The sequence below is a fragment of the Sciurus carolinensis genome, chromosome 7 (assembly GCF_902686445.1).
Source record: "Sciurus carolinensis chromosome 7, mSciCar1.2, whole genome shotgun sequence".
Taxonomy (NCBI): domain Eukaryota; kingdom Metazoa; phylum Chordata; class Mammalia; order Rodentia; family Sciuridae; genus Sciurus; species Sciurus carolinensis.
In genome coordinates, this window is record NC_062219.1 from 105,878,937 (window position 1) to 105,896,923 (window position 17,987).

Here is a 17,987-nt window from a genome sequence, read left to right on the forward strand (position 1 = left end):
AAGCCCATTGTAATAAAGTAACCCCAAATTTATCTTTACTAAGATAAAGTTGAAGATAGAGATTATTAATATATACTTTTCATCCATAATGAAAGATTATTACTTTTCAATAATATCATAATCAAACATTATGCAAATATGTTTTAAAAATTAAGAGAAATGAAGGTGAGAAATAAAATGTTAAAATAAATAATAACAGTAATGATAATAATAAATAATCCTTTGACCTGGACACCAAGACAATTTTTTCTTTGATTCGCACAGATGTTGTGATGTTAAACAAGTGAAATAAGACAATACAATCTATATTGCTTATTGTATTCAAATCTTTCAAAATTAGGGGCTTTGATTCTGATGATACACAGAGTACATATATCCTCCAGGATATAAGAAAAAATTGTAAGAAGTGAATGAATTATGAAAATGATGGAGGAATGCTAGAGTGAAAGGCAAGAGAGCTATTATCTTCATTTTACATGGTGAACAGTTACTATTGTGACCAAATCTGGTGTGAGAAAAACACCAGTATTTAAATGTCCGAAGGTGAGCTATGGAAATTTTCAGCCATTAATATAAATTTCAAATATTTGAAGTCAGAACAAGAAATAGTTTAAGTAATCTAAATTTAAATTTAAGAATCCAAGGAATATATTGTGAATACAACATATAAGTTAGGTCCTAATTCCAATGTAAGTAACCACCAAAGGCCTGAAAATAGGAAAATCGAAGTGAAACATTATTTCCATTCATTGCAATGTCTCCTTTCATTCTTTATTATATGCATGAATTACTGTGCTAAAAATATTCAAATAAATGGAAACTCTAAAAAAAAAGTTCATGAATAATTATAAGGAACCTTAAAAAAGGAAATAATAAAACCAGTGATGAATTGAGGTTTCATGTTTGGCCTCTGTAGATGAGTAATTTGGGGTAAATTAATGGGATGATGACACAAGGATTTTGGATGATGAACATGTTGGTGAATTGGCACATCAGATTAGTGATTGAAATATATTTGAATGCAATCCATGTTTAACAAATAACATTCAATCCTTTCATAGCAGAAATGGAAAAGACCCCTTTCTTGAAACCCACTCCACATGTACCCCTTTGTGCTGATGCTTTGTGAATCACCTCTGCTAAGAAGCTGCCACATTTGCAGGTACCACACAGAATTTCCTCCCTGAAGTCCAGTTGTTTTCAAGGGTTTTCAATTTGGGAAGTTCTGCCCACAGCCCTAGTCATTGAAGCAGAGAAAGGTACACAAAATGAAAGCAATTTCCGGACAAAGACAGTTTCTTTTCCATTAGAAAACTATAAATAGTAAATGTCTATTGGCTTTTTAAAAAGTCCTCTAGATTCTGTTGCCAAATTTTTTATCTGCTGCTTTCTACAGAATGAAGATCATTTCCTACCTCCTTCATTTTCTGTGTTACATGACCTTCATTTTACAAGGTAAAATGAATGTTTCTGGAATATTTGTAACATATAACTTCCAGCTAGAAATAGTAATACTAGATTATTAATTAAAAAATATAGGTTCTTAATATTGCCAACAAAGGGTCTTGATTATACTGAACCTTGATTCCTCATTTAAAATAATATGTACTTGTGTATTTTATCTACCTCACTTTCAAAGTTAATGTACATATAAAATGAGAGGGATGATGAGGGTGAGAACCTCCATCTTTTTCAGATCTTGATATATTTCCTTTTAGATATTTAAATTATTAAGAAAACCATTATTTGTTAAATTTATTTATGAGATTCAGAAGTAATTAGTCCCCATAAAAGATCAATGGATCAAAAACAGCTGCATTTATATCTTGAGATATCAACAGAATTTATAAAATAATAGAAGATACCCTCTCAGAATATGCTAGGTAATGAAATGCAGTAGGAATAAAATGACAAATAAAGAAGTAGTACCTCAAATATCACTGTCAAATTAGTCAATGCTTTAGTAAAGGAATGGCTATATAAATCTAGTAAAAAGAAATGTAGCCACTGAGCCAATCTGGTCTCTCTAACAGTGGAGATATAAATTTATATTCCTATATATTCTAATTTTGGCCTAGAAAAGTTGGAAGTTCAAAAGGTGCATCATAATTTACAAAGAAAACTGGATTCAAATTCAGATCTAGAGTTTATTAATAGCTCACTATGGAATAGGTCTGTGAACCTTGCCACCCATTTTAACTACAGTATTGGTGTTCTTGACAGAAGATGAATAAATTGCAAGCAAGGCCATTAATAACCACTATTTTTTAAAATTAAAAGTCTGATACATAATTTTATACCTATTAGCTGTATGTGGCTCAATAGACTCCAGTTACAATTTAGTAAAATAATGTACTGGAAAGTAACTCTACAAACTGAAAATCAGTCTACCACTTTAGGTGCCATTATTTACTACCATTTTTGCTGTTGTTATAATTAATACTGAAGGTGGCCTGAGGAAGTTTGTCAAAGCTCACAGTGCAAGTGTGTTGTCAGTCAATTGCCATCTAAGGTAGATTAACTCGTGTTCCCATGCACACAATACCAGACACTGAGAAACAGAAATAGCCATAATTCTCTAGCATAAACATAGGTAAGTCAATGAATTAATCTTATATAGAAACATACAAATATTATCTAAATAAAAGGAATGGTGAAAATACAGTAATGGTGGAAGTTTAGGGAAATGTCCAGAATTCTCTGATGAACAGCTTTGAAATTTGGAGGAAAACGCTAGTGTTGGACATTGGAAAATGAGAAGAAAGGCAAGAGATAAATATGAGTGCTGCATATATGCCAAAAACCATTGAATAATTTTTTGCCCTATAATTGTTCATGTAGATATCTACTCTGACCTTCTGTATAGCACTGTGATGAATATTATTGCCTCTTTTATAAAAGAGGAGAATAACATCAAAGCACATTTTCAAGGTAACACTTTGTATACACTACCATGTGTCTTAAGTGAAATACAAATGCAGGTGTTTGAGATCCCAGTGTATTTCTTCTTTCTTCTTCATCCCAATGCTATCTATAGTGATACTAAGTTTAAAAAATGTATTAAATAAAACAGCTGGTCAAAAACAGCAAGGTCACATAGGGAGAAATTTGCACCTCAGATGTGCATGTAATCTCTATATCACAGTACTCTACATTTACTGAGTATTGTAGTGAGCTTTAGGGCTTTGAAGACACTTGGTATAAGGACTGTGACCACAGGATTTACTTTACCTCTGGATCATCCAGCAGGTACTAAGTTACAATTTACACTGGAATGAAAGAAATGTTCTATATTCAACCTTCGACTGACCAAGAAAATAAGAGGAGTAATGCAGGGTATCAGAATGTATAGTTTTGAAGGAATCCACAAAAAACATAAAAGTTAAAAAAAGAAGCAACAAAAAATGTTCAGTCAAAGTGGATGCTTTGTGAAGAGATAAAAACAGTGTTTGGTTCTATCAAGGTAATATCCTCTCAGACCAGTTGTGGAAAATTTATGGAGACAAACACTGACAATGCTTGAAGCATGAAGGAATCAGCAGTCTTTTAAGGAAGGTATGAACCTAATATGGAATAATCCATAGAGAGAGCGAAGGCAGCACACCGTTGTGACTGAAAAAGCCTGCCTCCCCATAGATCAGGGTTCATATTCAGACCCAGAGTCTCCTTGCAGCTGCCAAGGAAGTTGTAGTTCTTTTTACTGTACAATGGATGATAACATAATTAACTTTCTAAGATTTTTGCAAAGGTTAAAATAGTGTAAGCAAAGCATTTCTTACATTAAGTATCTTACTGTAATATTTCAAGAAATATGGAAGGAGGAATAGAAGTAGAGAGAAAAATCAGAGAGAAGAGGAAATTGTAGATGATGAATACAAGGCAGTGTTCAGGGGTAGGTTGTTCTTTAGGCATGTGAGAACAGACCAGGGATCTCAAGTGAGAGAATCACGGTGGCCTTGGAGACTTCGGCATATATTGCTTGGTGAATGAGAGGCTGAGCTGAGAGCAGTGAAGAAGAGATATTGATTGGTGATGAAATGTTGCCAGGACCAGATTATTGATTTTGATACTCTTAATTTTACTAAGTTTTAAATCCAGGGGAGTTAATCAGCAAGAAAATTTGGTTACTGGATAAATAAAAAGAAGAATTTTAAAAGAAATTTGAAAATAGAGAACTCTATGTGACATTAATATTGGAAGATGATAATTCATCTTAATTACAGAGAGAATAGAGAAAAATCAATACTACCACAGGTAAACAAATATAGAAAATTTAAGCATGAAGACAAACAGATCTTTAATTTGAAACATAAACTTCAATGGATATTAGAAAGTGATTTGAACTGAATTGTAATACAAATAAGAAACCTCAAAGTTCATGGAATGAGGTGACAAGATGTTATAAGGAAATTTATATAATTGTATGTTTAAAACAAAATTAAAATGCACTTCCTTAGTGACACTGCCACATTTAAAGTACTTGAGAACCATAAGTAACTAGTGGCTACCTGTTTAGACAGTTCAAGGTCATATACTGAGATATAATGAGCATTAAGACTATATAAAATTTAACAACAATTACTTTTCATTGCTATTGCATGATATATTATCTACAAGTGATATTATGACAAGTCTGTTACAGCATATGATTTCATTCTCCATACATCTAGGTCATAGTATTTTTCCTTTCATAGCTCTTGATATTTATATATCAATATTTTTTCCAAAAACATATTCCAAGATGTAGTTTTCATCCCTACCTACTTTTATTGAAATAATTAAAATGTAATCATGTAGGCAGATTATTCTTAGCCAAGCCTTCATAATGTATTTGGTTCCATCATATTTGATAAAGATGGCTTTCAATTTAGCATGAAATACCTAAAGACATTTTCTGATGTTAGCTGACACTTTTTTAAATTTATAAGAACAAAGATATTTAAGCATGTTTTGAAGAACCTGATATGTGTATTGATTTTTCCAACTGGAAATTTACAGGGATTTAATACAGATCAATTTTCTACTATAAGATTTTCTGATACAAAGTCAGCATCTGAATTGAGATGCTGCTGTAATGTAAAATATATACTGGATTTTAAAAGATTTAGTACAAAAATGATATAAATATATCATTAATAATTTTAAAAAATATTATATGCTGAAATGATAATACTTTAGATGTACTGTCTTAAATAAAATATATTATTAAAAATATTCAAGAAAAAAGTGTAACAAAAATGTAACTCCTAAGGTTACAAAATCATAACCAAATTAAATTCTCACTAACAAATGTATACAAAAATATAGGCAGATATTAATAAACTAGAGATTGCACAAGGGAGAAAAGTTTCAAAGGTCACATTTTGTTTTTGAATACCAATAAAATTAGAAATCTTTAACAAAACTATATAGAAAAGGAGACAGGGCAAAAATAAGCCATCAGAGAGGTTAGTATGTGTGCCACAGGCATCAAAGATTATCATGTAAAAAATTATAATTAACTTCATGATAATGCATTAAAAATTGTAAACAGTACATGATTTCTGGGGTGGGGGGAGTCTCTAGTACTCCCCCCATGAAAAAAAATCTCTGATTTAAAACTGAGGCCATTAACCCATTAAGTCCATCATCCCATTTATGGAATAACTGAAAAACTTACATTGACCAACAAATATATCAATTATGGTAACATTAAAAACACATTTATGTTTTTATAGTTCTATTCTTTTATATAAGTAACATGAATTATTGGTGATTATATATAAATATTAATGACATGGTTAAAGTTATTAATGATTATAAATTATATAATAAGATCTAGATTATTTTTCCAAGCTATCATAATGTGCCTATGTCAGCTTCACTGAAATAGTCACAGAATTAAAAACTTGAGACCTAATGGGTTAAAAGAAAAAAATTAAAGGTAAGGCAAATCTCACTCATGAATGTAGGTACAGAAATCCTGAAGTAAAATCTATCATCAAAGTCTGATTACATCATAAATTTGCTTAACTTCCTGGATTATAAGATTACCATAGCTTTCTTAAAATAAATATTACCATATGAATAAATTAGAAGAGAAATAGTATATGATTGAATCAATAGATAAAGATGATTTTGGTAGAATTATTATTTTTTAAATTCTCCATAAGTTAATGATGAATTAATTAAATTCTGGAATCTAATGACACTTAACAATATTAAAAATCCTGTGTCATAAATGTCCTGCCAAGTAACAGTACAATTAAAATTTTCCATTTGAGAAATAAATAAGAGTACCTTCTATTATTAATACCAATAAACATCACAATAGAGTTCTATTTAATGAATAAAGAAAGAATGTGTTTTTAAAGATTTTGAATAGAAAAAAAATTTATTATTCAGTTCCTTTGATTGTATCTAGAAAAAGCAAAGGGATTCCCTGATAATATAATTAACCAATGAGTTAACAAAATTGATGAAAATCAATTTCTATGTAATACTACTTAGGAGAAAATTACATTATAAATTCAATACCATTTAGGATATTTAAAATATCAGCTACAAAGGAATAAGCCAAAGAAAGATTCAAAAACCTCTTCCACAGTGAGCTAAAAAATATTATTGGGAAATTAAAGAAGATCTAAGTTCATGGAAGGACACATGTGTTAGTGGATTGGAGGATACATTGCTGGAAAGTTGTTGGTGTTTTCCAGTATGATCCATAGAGTTAATGCGATCTTAATCTCATCCTAAAAGTTGATATTTGTCTTCTTTTGTTTTGTGATATCTGGCACAGTAATTTTGAAATTTGTATGGAAAAATTAAGCACTACGTAATAATCTGTATATTCCTGTCATAAAACTTAGATGGAAGGACTTATTCAATAATGTAGTGTTTTACTAAAAAGAAAAATTAATGAAACAGAACAGAGAATCCACAAAAAGATCTACATAAACTGTAAAACTTTCATTAATGGTGAAGATGGCAAGGCGGAAATAATCTGGCAAACGAATTTTTCAGGGAAAAGGATTTATTTCAATACACTACCACAAAAGCTAGAAAATGAAATTTAACCCTTTCCTCTCCATAGCCAAAACTCAGTTACAAAGAGACTGTAAATGAAAGCACAAACACAAAACAGCAAATCATACAAGTTAAAAAGAGGATATGATTTTGACATGCGAGTTGTAATACTTTTTAATCAGTGTGAAACAACAGCATTGACTATATTAAAATTAGACTATTTTAAAAATCAAAAACAACATTGAGTGAAAAGGGAAGCTCTATACTGGGAAATCTCTCTGTAATGTATTTAGTAGGCAAGGAATACATACACATAATATATATTCATATAAATCAATACAAAAAGATCATCCAATAGAAAAATGAGGAAAGACCAGTCAATTTCTAAAACACGTATAGGCACAAAAATCAATAAACATAAGAAAAGATGTTATATTTCCTCAGCAATCAGAAAAATGAACACATCCTTATGAAATATGAGATGAGGTGAGATGTATGAAGTACCTCTACAAATGTCAGAAATATTAAATTAAAAATATCAAGCATTGATAAGGCTTAAGAATGTGTGTACCCATTACAAATGCTACTAGAAGTTTTAAATTAGAACAAATGATTTGGAAAAAAAGTGAGTCATGCTCTTCTGAAATTGAAACTATGCAGACACATGATTCTTCTATTTTCCCTCAAGGATGTACTCAAAAGAAACGAGCATGTGCTTCAAGAGTCAAGTGTAAGAACATCCAAAACCTGGAAAAAATCTAAATATTTATTGTAGATAAGGACAAAATATATGTGTATAAAGGACTACTAACTTTTAATCAAAATGGACGGATTACAGTGTAAAATATGGACAAATCTCAAAAAACTTTTTTTTTAGTTAATGAAACCAGACACAAATATATACGTATATAGTATATGTTATACTTACATAAGTGCTACACAGTTGCATTCAAAAAAAAGTTTTAAAGCAAGCAAATTATAAGGATACAGTTTGATTTTGAAAGAAGGAGTTGATATGATGGTGACCATGAAGGAGCTCAAAAGCCATGCTGGTGATGTTCTATTTCTCCACCTGAACTCTTGACTTTTAGTAACACTTTGCTGATCATTTTTTGACACCGTTCTGCAAGTTTACTTCCTTTGAAAAATTTAAATATCAAAGAAATAAAAGACTAAATTGCTTGCTTTTCCTATTATGTCTTTTGTTAATCTAAGCTAGTTGTCTTTTTTTTTTTCAAGAATCTATAGCTATCCATAAAATATGACATATCTAAAAAAGATTGAGTGTGTGAGTTTAGAACATCACACACAACATTAAGAATATAGTGAAAGTCATTTCAAGGCATGTAGCAAGTTTATTCATTAAATAGTGAGGAATAATTATTCATTTAAGAAAACTGAAATTACGTATCTGACAACTGCAATTTAATGTAAAAAGAAAAAGTAGTGTAACAAATAAGATATATGATTTTATGTAAGAGTATCTTGCTGTAAAGATGAAATAATACATTAAAACTGAAAACTTTTCTATGCATTTCTAAATGTCAGAATTATGATGGTTTACATTTTTGAAAAATCATATACATTTATCTCATAACAAAATTGTTATTGTCTAAAAACCACCCTAAAAATATGAAAAACAGTAACGAATGAAGAACAATTTATGATGAACATGTGACAGTTATTATCCATTATGAATCCAATAAAGACTTTTAAAAAATTAGCAATTCAAGATAATAGTGAAGTACATGAACTAGAAATTTAAGGTAAGGCAAAAAAGCATTTAAGGTAAATAAAGCATAAAAACTATAATTGCAATCAATATTTTTTTAATTAGGGCAAATATTTTATACATTGTTCATGGCAGTATAAACTAGAATTATAGGATCAAACTCTGTGAAAACTATGCTAATTATATATCATACAAAATTTCAAGTGCACATGATTTTTATAATTCTAAATTACTAAGATCTTAGATTTGACCTAATTTTCCAAAAATAGTCAAATATTGAATATAAATTATTACATATAATAACAATGGAGTACAATGTAGCTTTGAAAAAGTCTTGAATCTTGCTGAGAGTAAGATATAGCATGAAAATTTTAATGATTTATTAATTAAAAAATAGTTTCAATTTTTACATATTGCATTATGAAATATTTATGGTGAATTTTGAGCAATTTCTAAACTTGGTACAATGTACACATAGTACTTTTCGTAGTAAGAATTCTGTATGTTTAAATTAAAGGTCAGTAATTTCAGCCACTCTCTTTTTACTTTAGCCACATGTTCCATGGTTGATGATAAGCGCTGTACCCAACATTATGGTCACTGTAGGAGAAACTGTTACATAACAGAAAAGAAAGTTGATTTATGTTTCTCAATACATAAGATCTGCTGCATAATGACCTTTGCCGAAGATTGATTTTGAAAAAGAGGACATATCTCTGAACAAAGAAGCTATATGGGCACTAAAGCACTAGCAGAATATAATTAAAACCTCTGAAATAAATAATTAAATACACAAGTCAATGTTGCTGTCTTCCTTTTTAGATGCTAGTTACCCTATAGAATGCAATGAGGTAGGAACTCTTACTTTCTCTGAGCCAGAAATTTAGGCAGATGTGTATCTGGAGCTGATTTCCTATCACATGAGTATCATGATTGCTTCAATGGAGGCTCATATTTAAACTGTCTTGGATCACCTAAACTTGTACAATTGGGCACTTCCCAATTTCATCATCATCTCATTAGAAATTTGATTTATGAAAACCAGTATTCCTGGGTTTATCAGTGGCCCAATATCATAAGAGTATTAGGAGTCCAGACACACAAAATTTTAAATGAGAAATGAAAGAGTACAGCATAGATACACTCATTGTCCCTCCCTCTTTCTTCCCTCCTCTCAAAGTTATGTTCATTTAAAAAAGCATGCTACCCTAACACCCTTTGATCCATTAAGAACTCGGTTTAAATACAGTCTGAAGTTATCTGAAGAATCTAGACTCACAAACGTTAGCTGGGCCTACTATTACTGTTTTCTTGCTTAGCTCTGGATGGGGTGGAAAAAGCTTGTTATTTCAACGGCAATATAACTACTAGACATCACAAGTGGTTTCTCTTAAATTAAGAGTTGGGGGAGGGGATATGGAGAATATAATTTGTTTCACAGCTCTAACAAAGGATATATTAAACATTTGTCGGTGTTTTGTCAGATGCCTAAACATATTTGTTCTTAGACATTCACTACTGGTCTAGGATTATTATTTTATTATTATTATTATGTTTGTTTTGTTTTTAATGGGAGATTTTGTGAATGTCTAATATGATAATTAAAATTAATGATAAGGACTGGGATCCTGGACTAAGTTAGGGATCAAATAGCTCTTGGAGATTTGAGTGATGTGAAACAAGGTGAAGTCAAAGGAATGTGGAACAGTTAGAGAGGATAGCTAATGTAGGATAAGATAGATACGAGGATCATATTGTGGATTAAAGTTACAAAGAGAGGCATGTAAAGAGTACTAGGGAGAAGGAACACTTTTTAAAAAGTCACCTGCAATAATAAATAAAGCAAATACTCAAAATTTACACTAAAATTTTAAGGAAAAGGCATCAGAGAAGATGGCAACAACAACACAGTTGCTGAAAATGAAATCTTCAGATAGCAAAATCAAGATCCTTGGGAAAATCTACAAGATAGGTTACAGGACATAACCACATAACTGAACATATAAGTGCATAGAGAAAACTAACTAACAGAAAAAATAAGATGTCAGTGACTACAAGGTCTATCTGCAATCTCTGACTGTGTGGGAGAACAGATAGAAGAAATGGGGCCTGCTGATGGACCTGCAAATGCAAAGGCCCCATAGTGGCAACAGCATTAACTGGAAAGGACAGCATGCCAATATGGGTACAGCAGATGAAATCGTATTTTCCAATCCCACAGTGGGCTAGTGAATTGATACTTGGAAATGACTAAAGGATTTGTGGAAGTCTATACTTTGAACTCTTGAAACTGACCAGGCATTGCTCATTTCCAAGATTGCCCTCAATACTTTGGAAAACCTGTTGGGAATGGGGACAACAAATGTGCAGGATTGTGATAGATGAGAAACTGAATTTTGCTCATGGTTATAGTTGGTAAACAAGCCATGTCCAGAATTCCCCTATCTTAATATCCCAATTCAATAGAGTAGTTAGAAACAATGAACGATATAAAAAATGCCCAATTTTAATTTCACATGTGAGATTGGCAAAACCACCTAAACACTCATTATATTATTTTCCTACAGATGGTGCTGGTAGATGGATTCTTTCTTAGATTTGCAGCTAGGTTACAAGTAAATTATAAATGTTTAGAAAGTATTATTTGTTTCTTTCCTCTTACCTCAGGCCTAGAACAGACTTGTAATTATAGTAGGTGTTAATAAATGTCATGAACATTTTATCCTAGAAACTTAATGTATCTCTTATCTATACAAAACGAGCAATGTTTTATTCCAAATTTTATGGTTTTTAATGTAATTTGAAAGATAAACTAAAAAACTGGGAATTCTAGGAGAAGATATTTCTGGTTTTAATCATCCAGTACTTATTACTGACTCATGTAATTTTGGACAAAGTACTCAACTGACTTTCAGTATGCTAGTCCACAAATAATAATGGTAATATACAGAAATATAAATGAAACCGTGGTCTATGTTTTTCATTGTGTCAAATAGAAATTCAATCTTTATTCATATATCTCTGAACTCTTCAATGTGGTTCTTACATGCAGTCCAAAGTAATATCCATTAAAATCTCTTTTCTTTTTTAAATTTCTAACAATCTGATACTCTTATAAGACTTCCCTCTTGATCATTGGTGGGAGTAGATGTAATAAATGGCAACAAAATTCTTGATACATTTTGAAGATAGTGCAAAATGATTTTCTGGGGAAAGGAAATGAGTGTGATTTTTATCCTTGCAGACCATGGATAATGTAAGTTATTTATATAATTATAAAAAGAGAGTTGCCATTAAAGGTGTTATGGGAGACAGTTTGGCAAGAATGTGTCTGTCTTTCCACAGCTCAATTTGACCATATTAGTTTACATCTTTAATTGAAAAGATCAAAGAGGCAATTGGATATTTGTCCAAATTTCAAGAGAGGGGTTCAAGATAGAGATAAAACTTGAGAATCATTAACTTTTAGGTAAAACCACTCGGCCAAATAACACCTCCATGGGAAAGAATATAAATAAAATTTCTAGAATTAAGACATGAGGTATGCTTAAATGCAAAGATATTAATAAGATAAGAAAACAATATAACAGACCAATAAGTAATCAGGAAGTTGGGAAATGACCACATAAACGCAGTGTCCCAGAACACCACTTAAGAGCAAGTATCCACAATTCCCAATAAGTCAAATAAAACAAAGATGAAGAGATGATGAAGATTTTAGCATGTAGTGGTCTTTGGTAACAATGATTAGAGCAATTTCAGGACAATGGAAGAAGAAAAAACTCATCAAGAGAGAATGTACATTGTGTACAACCATAAAAAGGAAACGTTGTACCCCATTTGTGTATAATGAATCAAACTGCAGTATGTAAAAAGAAAAAAAAATAGAAAAATTGTAAAAAAAGAGAGAATTAGAATATGGAAAACTGGAGAGAATTAGGAAATTGAGTTTGGAGGTAAATGGAACAAAGAAAACAGTGTAGTAGGTAAAGGTCAAAGTGGGGTCAAAAGAGTGTCATTTTTGAATTTGGAAAATTTTAAACATTATTAAGCAGAAAGAAAGATCTATTGAAAAAGAAAATTGATGATGCCAAAGAAAAGGAGAAGAGTTGCTATAATGACATTGGTGAGTAGGTGAAAATGGTGGATCCAAAGCAAAAGTGGAGATGTTGCCTTTATCTAGGATTATGGCAGCAGGAGAGCCCATTCAGGGTACAAGAGGGAATGAGATAATTCCCACCAGGAAAACAGGGGGGAGATAACTGTCAGAGAAATGAAGTTCCCTACTGACTGCCCCAAACTTTTCTATGAAGTAGAATGATAGGTCATCAGCTAAAGTTTTAAAAAAATAGAACCAAGTGCTGGTGGCTTCAGAAGTTAGAAGAGAACATGTACTAATTCTCTAAAACTCCTGGAAAGTACAGGCAACAGGACGTGTGACATGATTTTCTGGCAGTATTCCTTGGTCACCTTCTCAAGGCCCTGAATTTAGTGATAGTGAATTTATGATGAACAAGTCAGCGTGTTGATGTGCTTCTCTTTCCCAAAGTTGATTTCTACTTGTGTAGTCATATGGTAGACTAAAATTAGACCTACTCATTTTCAGACCTAAAAGTCTGTCAATATTCAATGGATCATCAGACTCAGAGTGGGAATAAAACTGTATTGATATTGGGGGACAAGTAGTTGTGAAGAACTCCCAAATGATAGTTATACTGTACCTATTCAGTTATGATGCTTCTCTAATTCATTTAATTGATTTTTCTACTCATTCATTTATCCATTCACTCAAAAATTATTAATATCTAGTATTTGCTCAAACATTATTACTATCTATTAATATCTAGTCAATTATTAATATCTAGTATTCACTTAAACATTATTAATATCCATTAATATCTAGTAGATATTAATAATGAATGGATAAATGAATGAGCAAACAGGATCATTGCTGTCATTAAGAGGAAAGTGAGTGTGTATGGTGAGAGCATGGAGACATTAAATTAAGAATATATTTCATGTAATCACTTCTTTAATCTCAATTGTAAAATATTCCAGGAAATAACCTTTCAAGAATGATAAAATATGCTGAGAACAACTTTTTTAGTCTTTGAGGGTTGCCATAACAAACTACCACAGATTGAATGGCTTAAACAATAGCAATTTGTTTGCCACCATTATAAGGATATGAAGTCCAAATTCAAGGTGTTGGTATGTTGAGCACTCAGGGTTCCTCTCCCTGGCTTGCAGAGGGTCATCTTGCTTTGCTCTCACATGCCTCATCTCCCTCTATGTGGGTCCCTTATGCCTCTTCCTCTTAAAAGGAAACAAATCCTATTGGATTAGAGCCCCATACTTATGAGATCATTTAACTTTGCCTCTTTAAATGCCTTTCCAAATGCAGTTACATTGAGGCCTACGACTTCAACATAAGAATGGTAGGGAGACACAACTTAGTATGTAAGGATAACTAACAGGGATTAAATGGCAAAATGTCCCCCATGAAATCAGTAAGCAGCTTTCTCCAAAATATCTACAAAACATACATCTTCACATGAACTGACTAGACAATAAAGAAAACGTAATATATCTCCTTTCTACTCATTCTGTATCTTCATTGGTTTATAACTATACTTCACATAGACCTATAGATTTTGTGTTGCGTTTTCAGTTAAGATACTATATGGAAATAAACTTTCTGTTAAAAAACAGGTTTTTTTCTTGTGATCCTGCACATCCGAAGGGTCACTCTGCTAGAATGCTATTCTGGTACAATGATACTTCTCTTCAAATTAAATGTCGAAATTTACCATATAAGAAATAAGTATTGGCCATTTTAGGGTTCATTTAGAGGTTTGAATTTTCTAGGAGAAAGACAGGCCAGCCCCGAGGAAAACAGAAACAAGCCACAGCAACATCTAAGCCCTTGAAAGTATCCCGAGACGGGGAAAGGAAAACAGTAACCACCAGCCCAACCACTTCTGTCTTCTGCCCCTACACACCTATCTTGCACACCCACCAACCCACACTGCTTGGGACTTGAAATTTGTGGCGAAGGACCGTCACCACATAACTTGAAAAATAATCAACCACCCTCCCTTCCCAGACCCACCCAATATCACTCAATCAGTGTTTCCTTTTTTGATTCCACTCAGAATTTTTTTCTATGGACCCCCTTCCTAAATGGAGTTGTGGGGGGCAGTAAATACTGAGTTGGCCTTTATTTTTTAAGAGACTTTTTGATCCAAAGAGGTCCCCCAAATAATTTGAGTTTTGGGTCCTGGTTTGTTGTTTTATTTTTTTTTTTCTCCAAATTTTACCCTTGCCCCGCCTCAGCCCAAGATGCTAACATTGCAAAGAAAAAAAAAAAAAAATGGATAAAACCACAGTCATGGTCTCAGGTCGGCTAGACCCCAAAGAGCTTCTTAAGGGCCTGGATAGCTTCCTGAATCGAGATGGGGAAGTCGAGAGCGTGGATGGGATTTCCAAGATCTTTGACCTGATGAAAGAAGCACAGAAGGTAGTGAGTCGATGCACTTATTTGAACATTCTCCTGCAGATCCATTCATCAGAAATACTGGTCAAGTTTGTTGATGTTGGTGGCTACAAGCTTCTTAACAATTGACTGACATATTCAAAGACAAACAACAACATTCCCCTGCCAGCAAATTCTGCTGACCCTGCATCACCTACCACTCACTGTGGACCATCTCAAGCAGAATAACACTGCTAAATGGTGAAGCAACTGAACAAGTCAAGTGAGGATGAAAAACTCCAAAAATTGGCTTCAGTCCTTGTCAGTGATGGGATGACAGTCATTCATTCCCAGAGCAGTCCCCAACCTGCTGAGAAAGAAGAAAAAACATAAAGAGGGGAAGAGTTGAGTCACTCCTCCTGAACAATCTTTGACTCATGTGAAGTCTGAGACTCGGGCTGAAGAGACCCCAGGGAAGAAGAAAGAGAAACCCAAGTCTATTTGAACTACAGCACCAAGTCATGCCAAGTTCCATTTCACTGGACTAGAGCTGGAGACACCATCTCTGGTAACTGTGAAGAACGGCCAGCACAGTAGTAGTTTCTGACAAGTACTACCTCAAACCTATCCCCCTCAAGCACCAGAGTGCCACAACTGCTCCAGGAGATGCTGCCTCTCCTGCAGAGAAACCAACACCCAATGGCACCAAAGAGATCAAAGTGAAGAGCATCCGTCCACAGTTTATGGAGGGCCTGGGCTTTCTGATGCTCTCAATTCAGCCCCTGTTCCAGGCATCAAAATTAAAAACGAAGAAGGTGCTGTCACCTACTGCTGCCAAGCCCGGGCCCTTTGAAGGGAAAACAAGCATAGAATCAAGCACAACCAAACCTTCTTCTCCAGAACCAGTGCCCCTCTGCTGAGACAATGGACATAGACCACCCAGGCACCCCAGTGCTAACTGTTGAAGTCCCTGAGCTCATGGATGTAGCCTCTTTTGAACCAGGAGCTCTGAATGAAAAGCCAGTGGAAAGCTGTGGAGATCCTATCCAGCTGATCCAGAAGGAAAGGGAAAGGAAAACTGTGACGTGGCCTGAGGAGGGCAAACTGAGAGAATATTTCTATTTTGAACTGGATGAAACCGAACAGTAAATGTAAACAAGATCAAGGACTTTAGTGAGGCTGTTAAAAGAGGGATACTCTCAGACCGACACGCATTTCAGATGACCCAGGCATCTAAGCCATGATAACATGGAGGAGAAGGTGCCCTGGGTGTACCCTAGGCCCCTGATTCTGTCCCCTCTTGTCACCCCTGGAAGCAACAACCAAGAGTGATACCTCAGGCTGAGTGGAAGAAAGAGATCCTTCGGGAGCTCTTCCTGAAGAAGGAGAGTCCTCATGAACCTATAAACCCATACCTCCTAAACTCATTCCACTAGATGAGGAATGTTCCATGGATGAGACCCATATGTTGAAACCCTGAACCCTGGGGGGTCAGGTGGCTCACCTAATGCTGCTGGAAGCTTCAAGCCGCCTCCTGTTCTAGCCAATCTTATGGGAAGCTTGGGTGCTGGGAAGAGCCCCCAAGGGCCTGGAGGAGGAGGCATCAATGTCTAGGAGATCCTTACCTCTATCATGGCAGCCCAATCATTCCTCAGAGCAACTACTGAAACAACCAGACTATTCAGACAAGATCAAGCAGATGTTGTGCCACATGGACTTCAAAGTCCTGGTCCAATAGCCAATGGTTTCCCACCAGGGGTCCCTGGGGGTCCCAAAAGCATGCAGAACTTCCCCTGGGCCTGGAAGACCTATGTCAGGTAACCTATGGAGGCCCTAATGAACCAATGGGTCCACATTTCTGGGTCCCCCACCCCACCAGGGAGGGATCCCTTCTGGGATGGCCCAGGTGATCCCATGGAGGGGTGGCCCAGTGCAGAGGTGCCCATAGAGGCTGAGGTGGCCGAGGAGGAAATGAGCCACCTACTGTCACTTCCATTCTGAGGAACCAGAGGAGTTCACTTCAGAGGAGGACATCCAAATGGACAAGGGGACCCTAGTAGGGGTATAGTTGGAGATGGTAGGCATCCTCCTCACGAAGGCCTTGGTGGGGGCATGGTCAGTGGCAGTGGCCATTGTCCCCATGAAGGCCCTGGTAGGAGCATAGGTGGAAATGGTGGACATTGCCTCCATGAAGGCCCTGGACTGCTGAAGTGGAGACCAAGTATGCTTCCCTTTATTTTAGCTATTGTCCGAAACCCCTTTCCAGTATTACCTCTAATTCCTGAAAACCTAAAACTGGTTATACTGGAGAACACCTCTACTCTTCTATTGTGGATCCTCCACATGCACACAGAACTCAGACATGGCATTTGCTGCCCTTAGGAAATTATCCCAGCCAAGTTTGTTATTCCTCATGGGGTGGGGAGATGGTAGGGGTATTACATATACTACTGAGAGGGCTCAATCAGGCTGGATTTGAGTTCTGGAATACATCATTCCCACTCTTGCCCTGACTTGGGCTTTATACTCTTGAGTTCTTTCTCAATACTTTGCAACTTTCTTTCTACACCCAAGTTTGCATCATGGGTCTGCTAGGTTTGATGATGGCAGAGGTGTGGCCCATGGTGTCAGTCTGCCCTTGCCAACCTGCTGTTCTGGAGACTCCATGAAACACTTCAGTGAGACCAGCTTTTCATCAACTTAAGCCCACTACGCTGGGCCTGACAGTCACACTACATGCACTGCCTTTGGGAGTTTGCTTGCTTCTACCCCAAC

At 34.6% G+C, this 17,987-nt stretch overlaps 1 protein-coding gene and 1 pseudogene across 1 annotated transcript; both read left to right on the plus strand.

The window, feature by feature from the left end:
- Nucleotides 1–1,397: 1,397 nt before the first annotated feature.
- On the plus strand, nt 1,398–9,431 carry Defb114 (defensin beta 114). The gene is made up of 2 exons (XM_047559202.1): nt 1,398–1,455; nt 9,289–9,431. Exons 1-2 carry the CDS (start codon nt 1,398–1,400, stop codon nt 9,429–9,431), a joined length of 201 nt encoding a protein of 66 aa, XP_047415158.1.
- Nucleotides 9,432–15,128: 5,697 nt separating this feature from the next.
- LOC124989289 (serine/threonine-protein phosphatase 1 regulatory subunit 10-like) lies at nt 15,129–17,594 on the plus strand (annotated as a pseudogene).
- The last annotated feature ends 393 nt before the right edge of the window (nt 17,595–17,987 follow it).

Coding starts and splice junctions, on each gene's coding strand:
- Defb114 (XM_047559202.1), top strand. CDS start 1,398: ATGAAGATCATTTCCTACCTCCTTCATTTTCTGTGTTACATGACCTTC. Junction 1,456..9,288: donor CATGACCTTCATTTTACAAG/GTAAAATGAATG, acceptor TTTTTACTTTAG/CCACATGTTCCATGGTTGAT.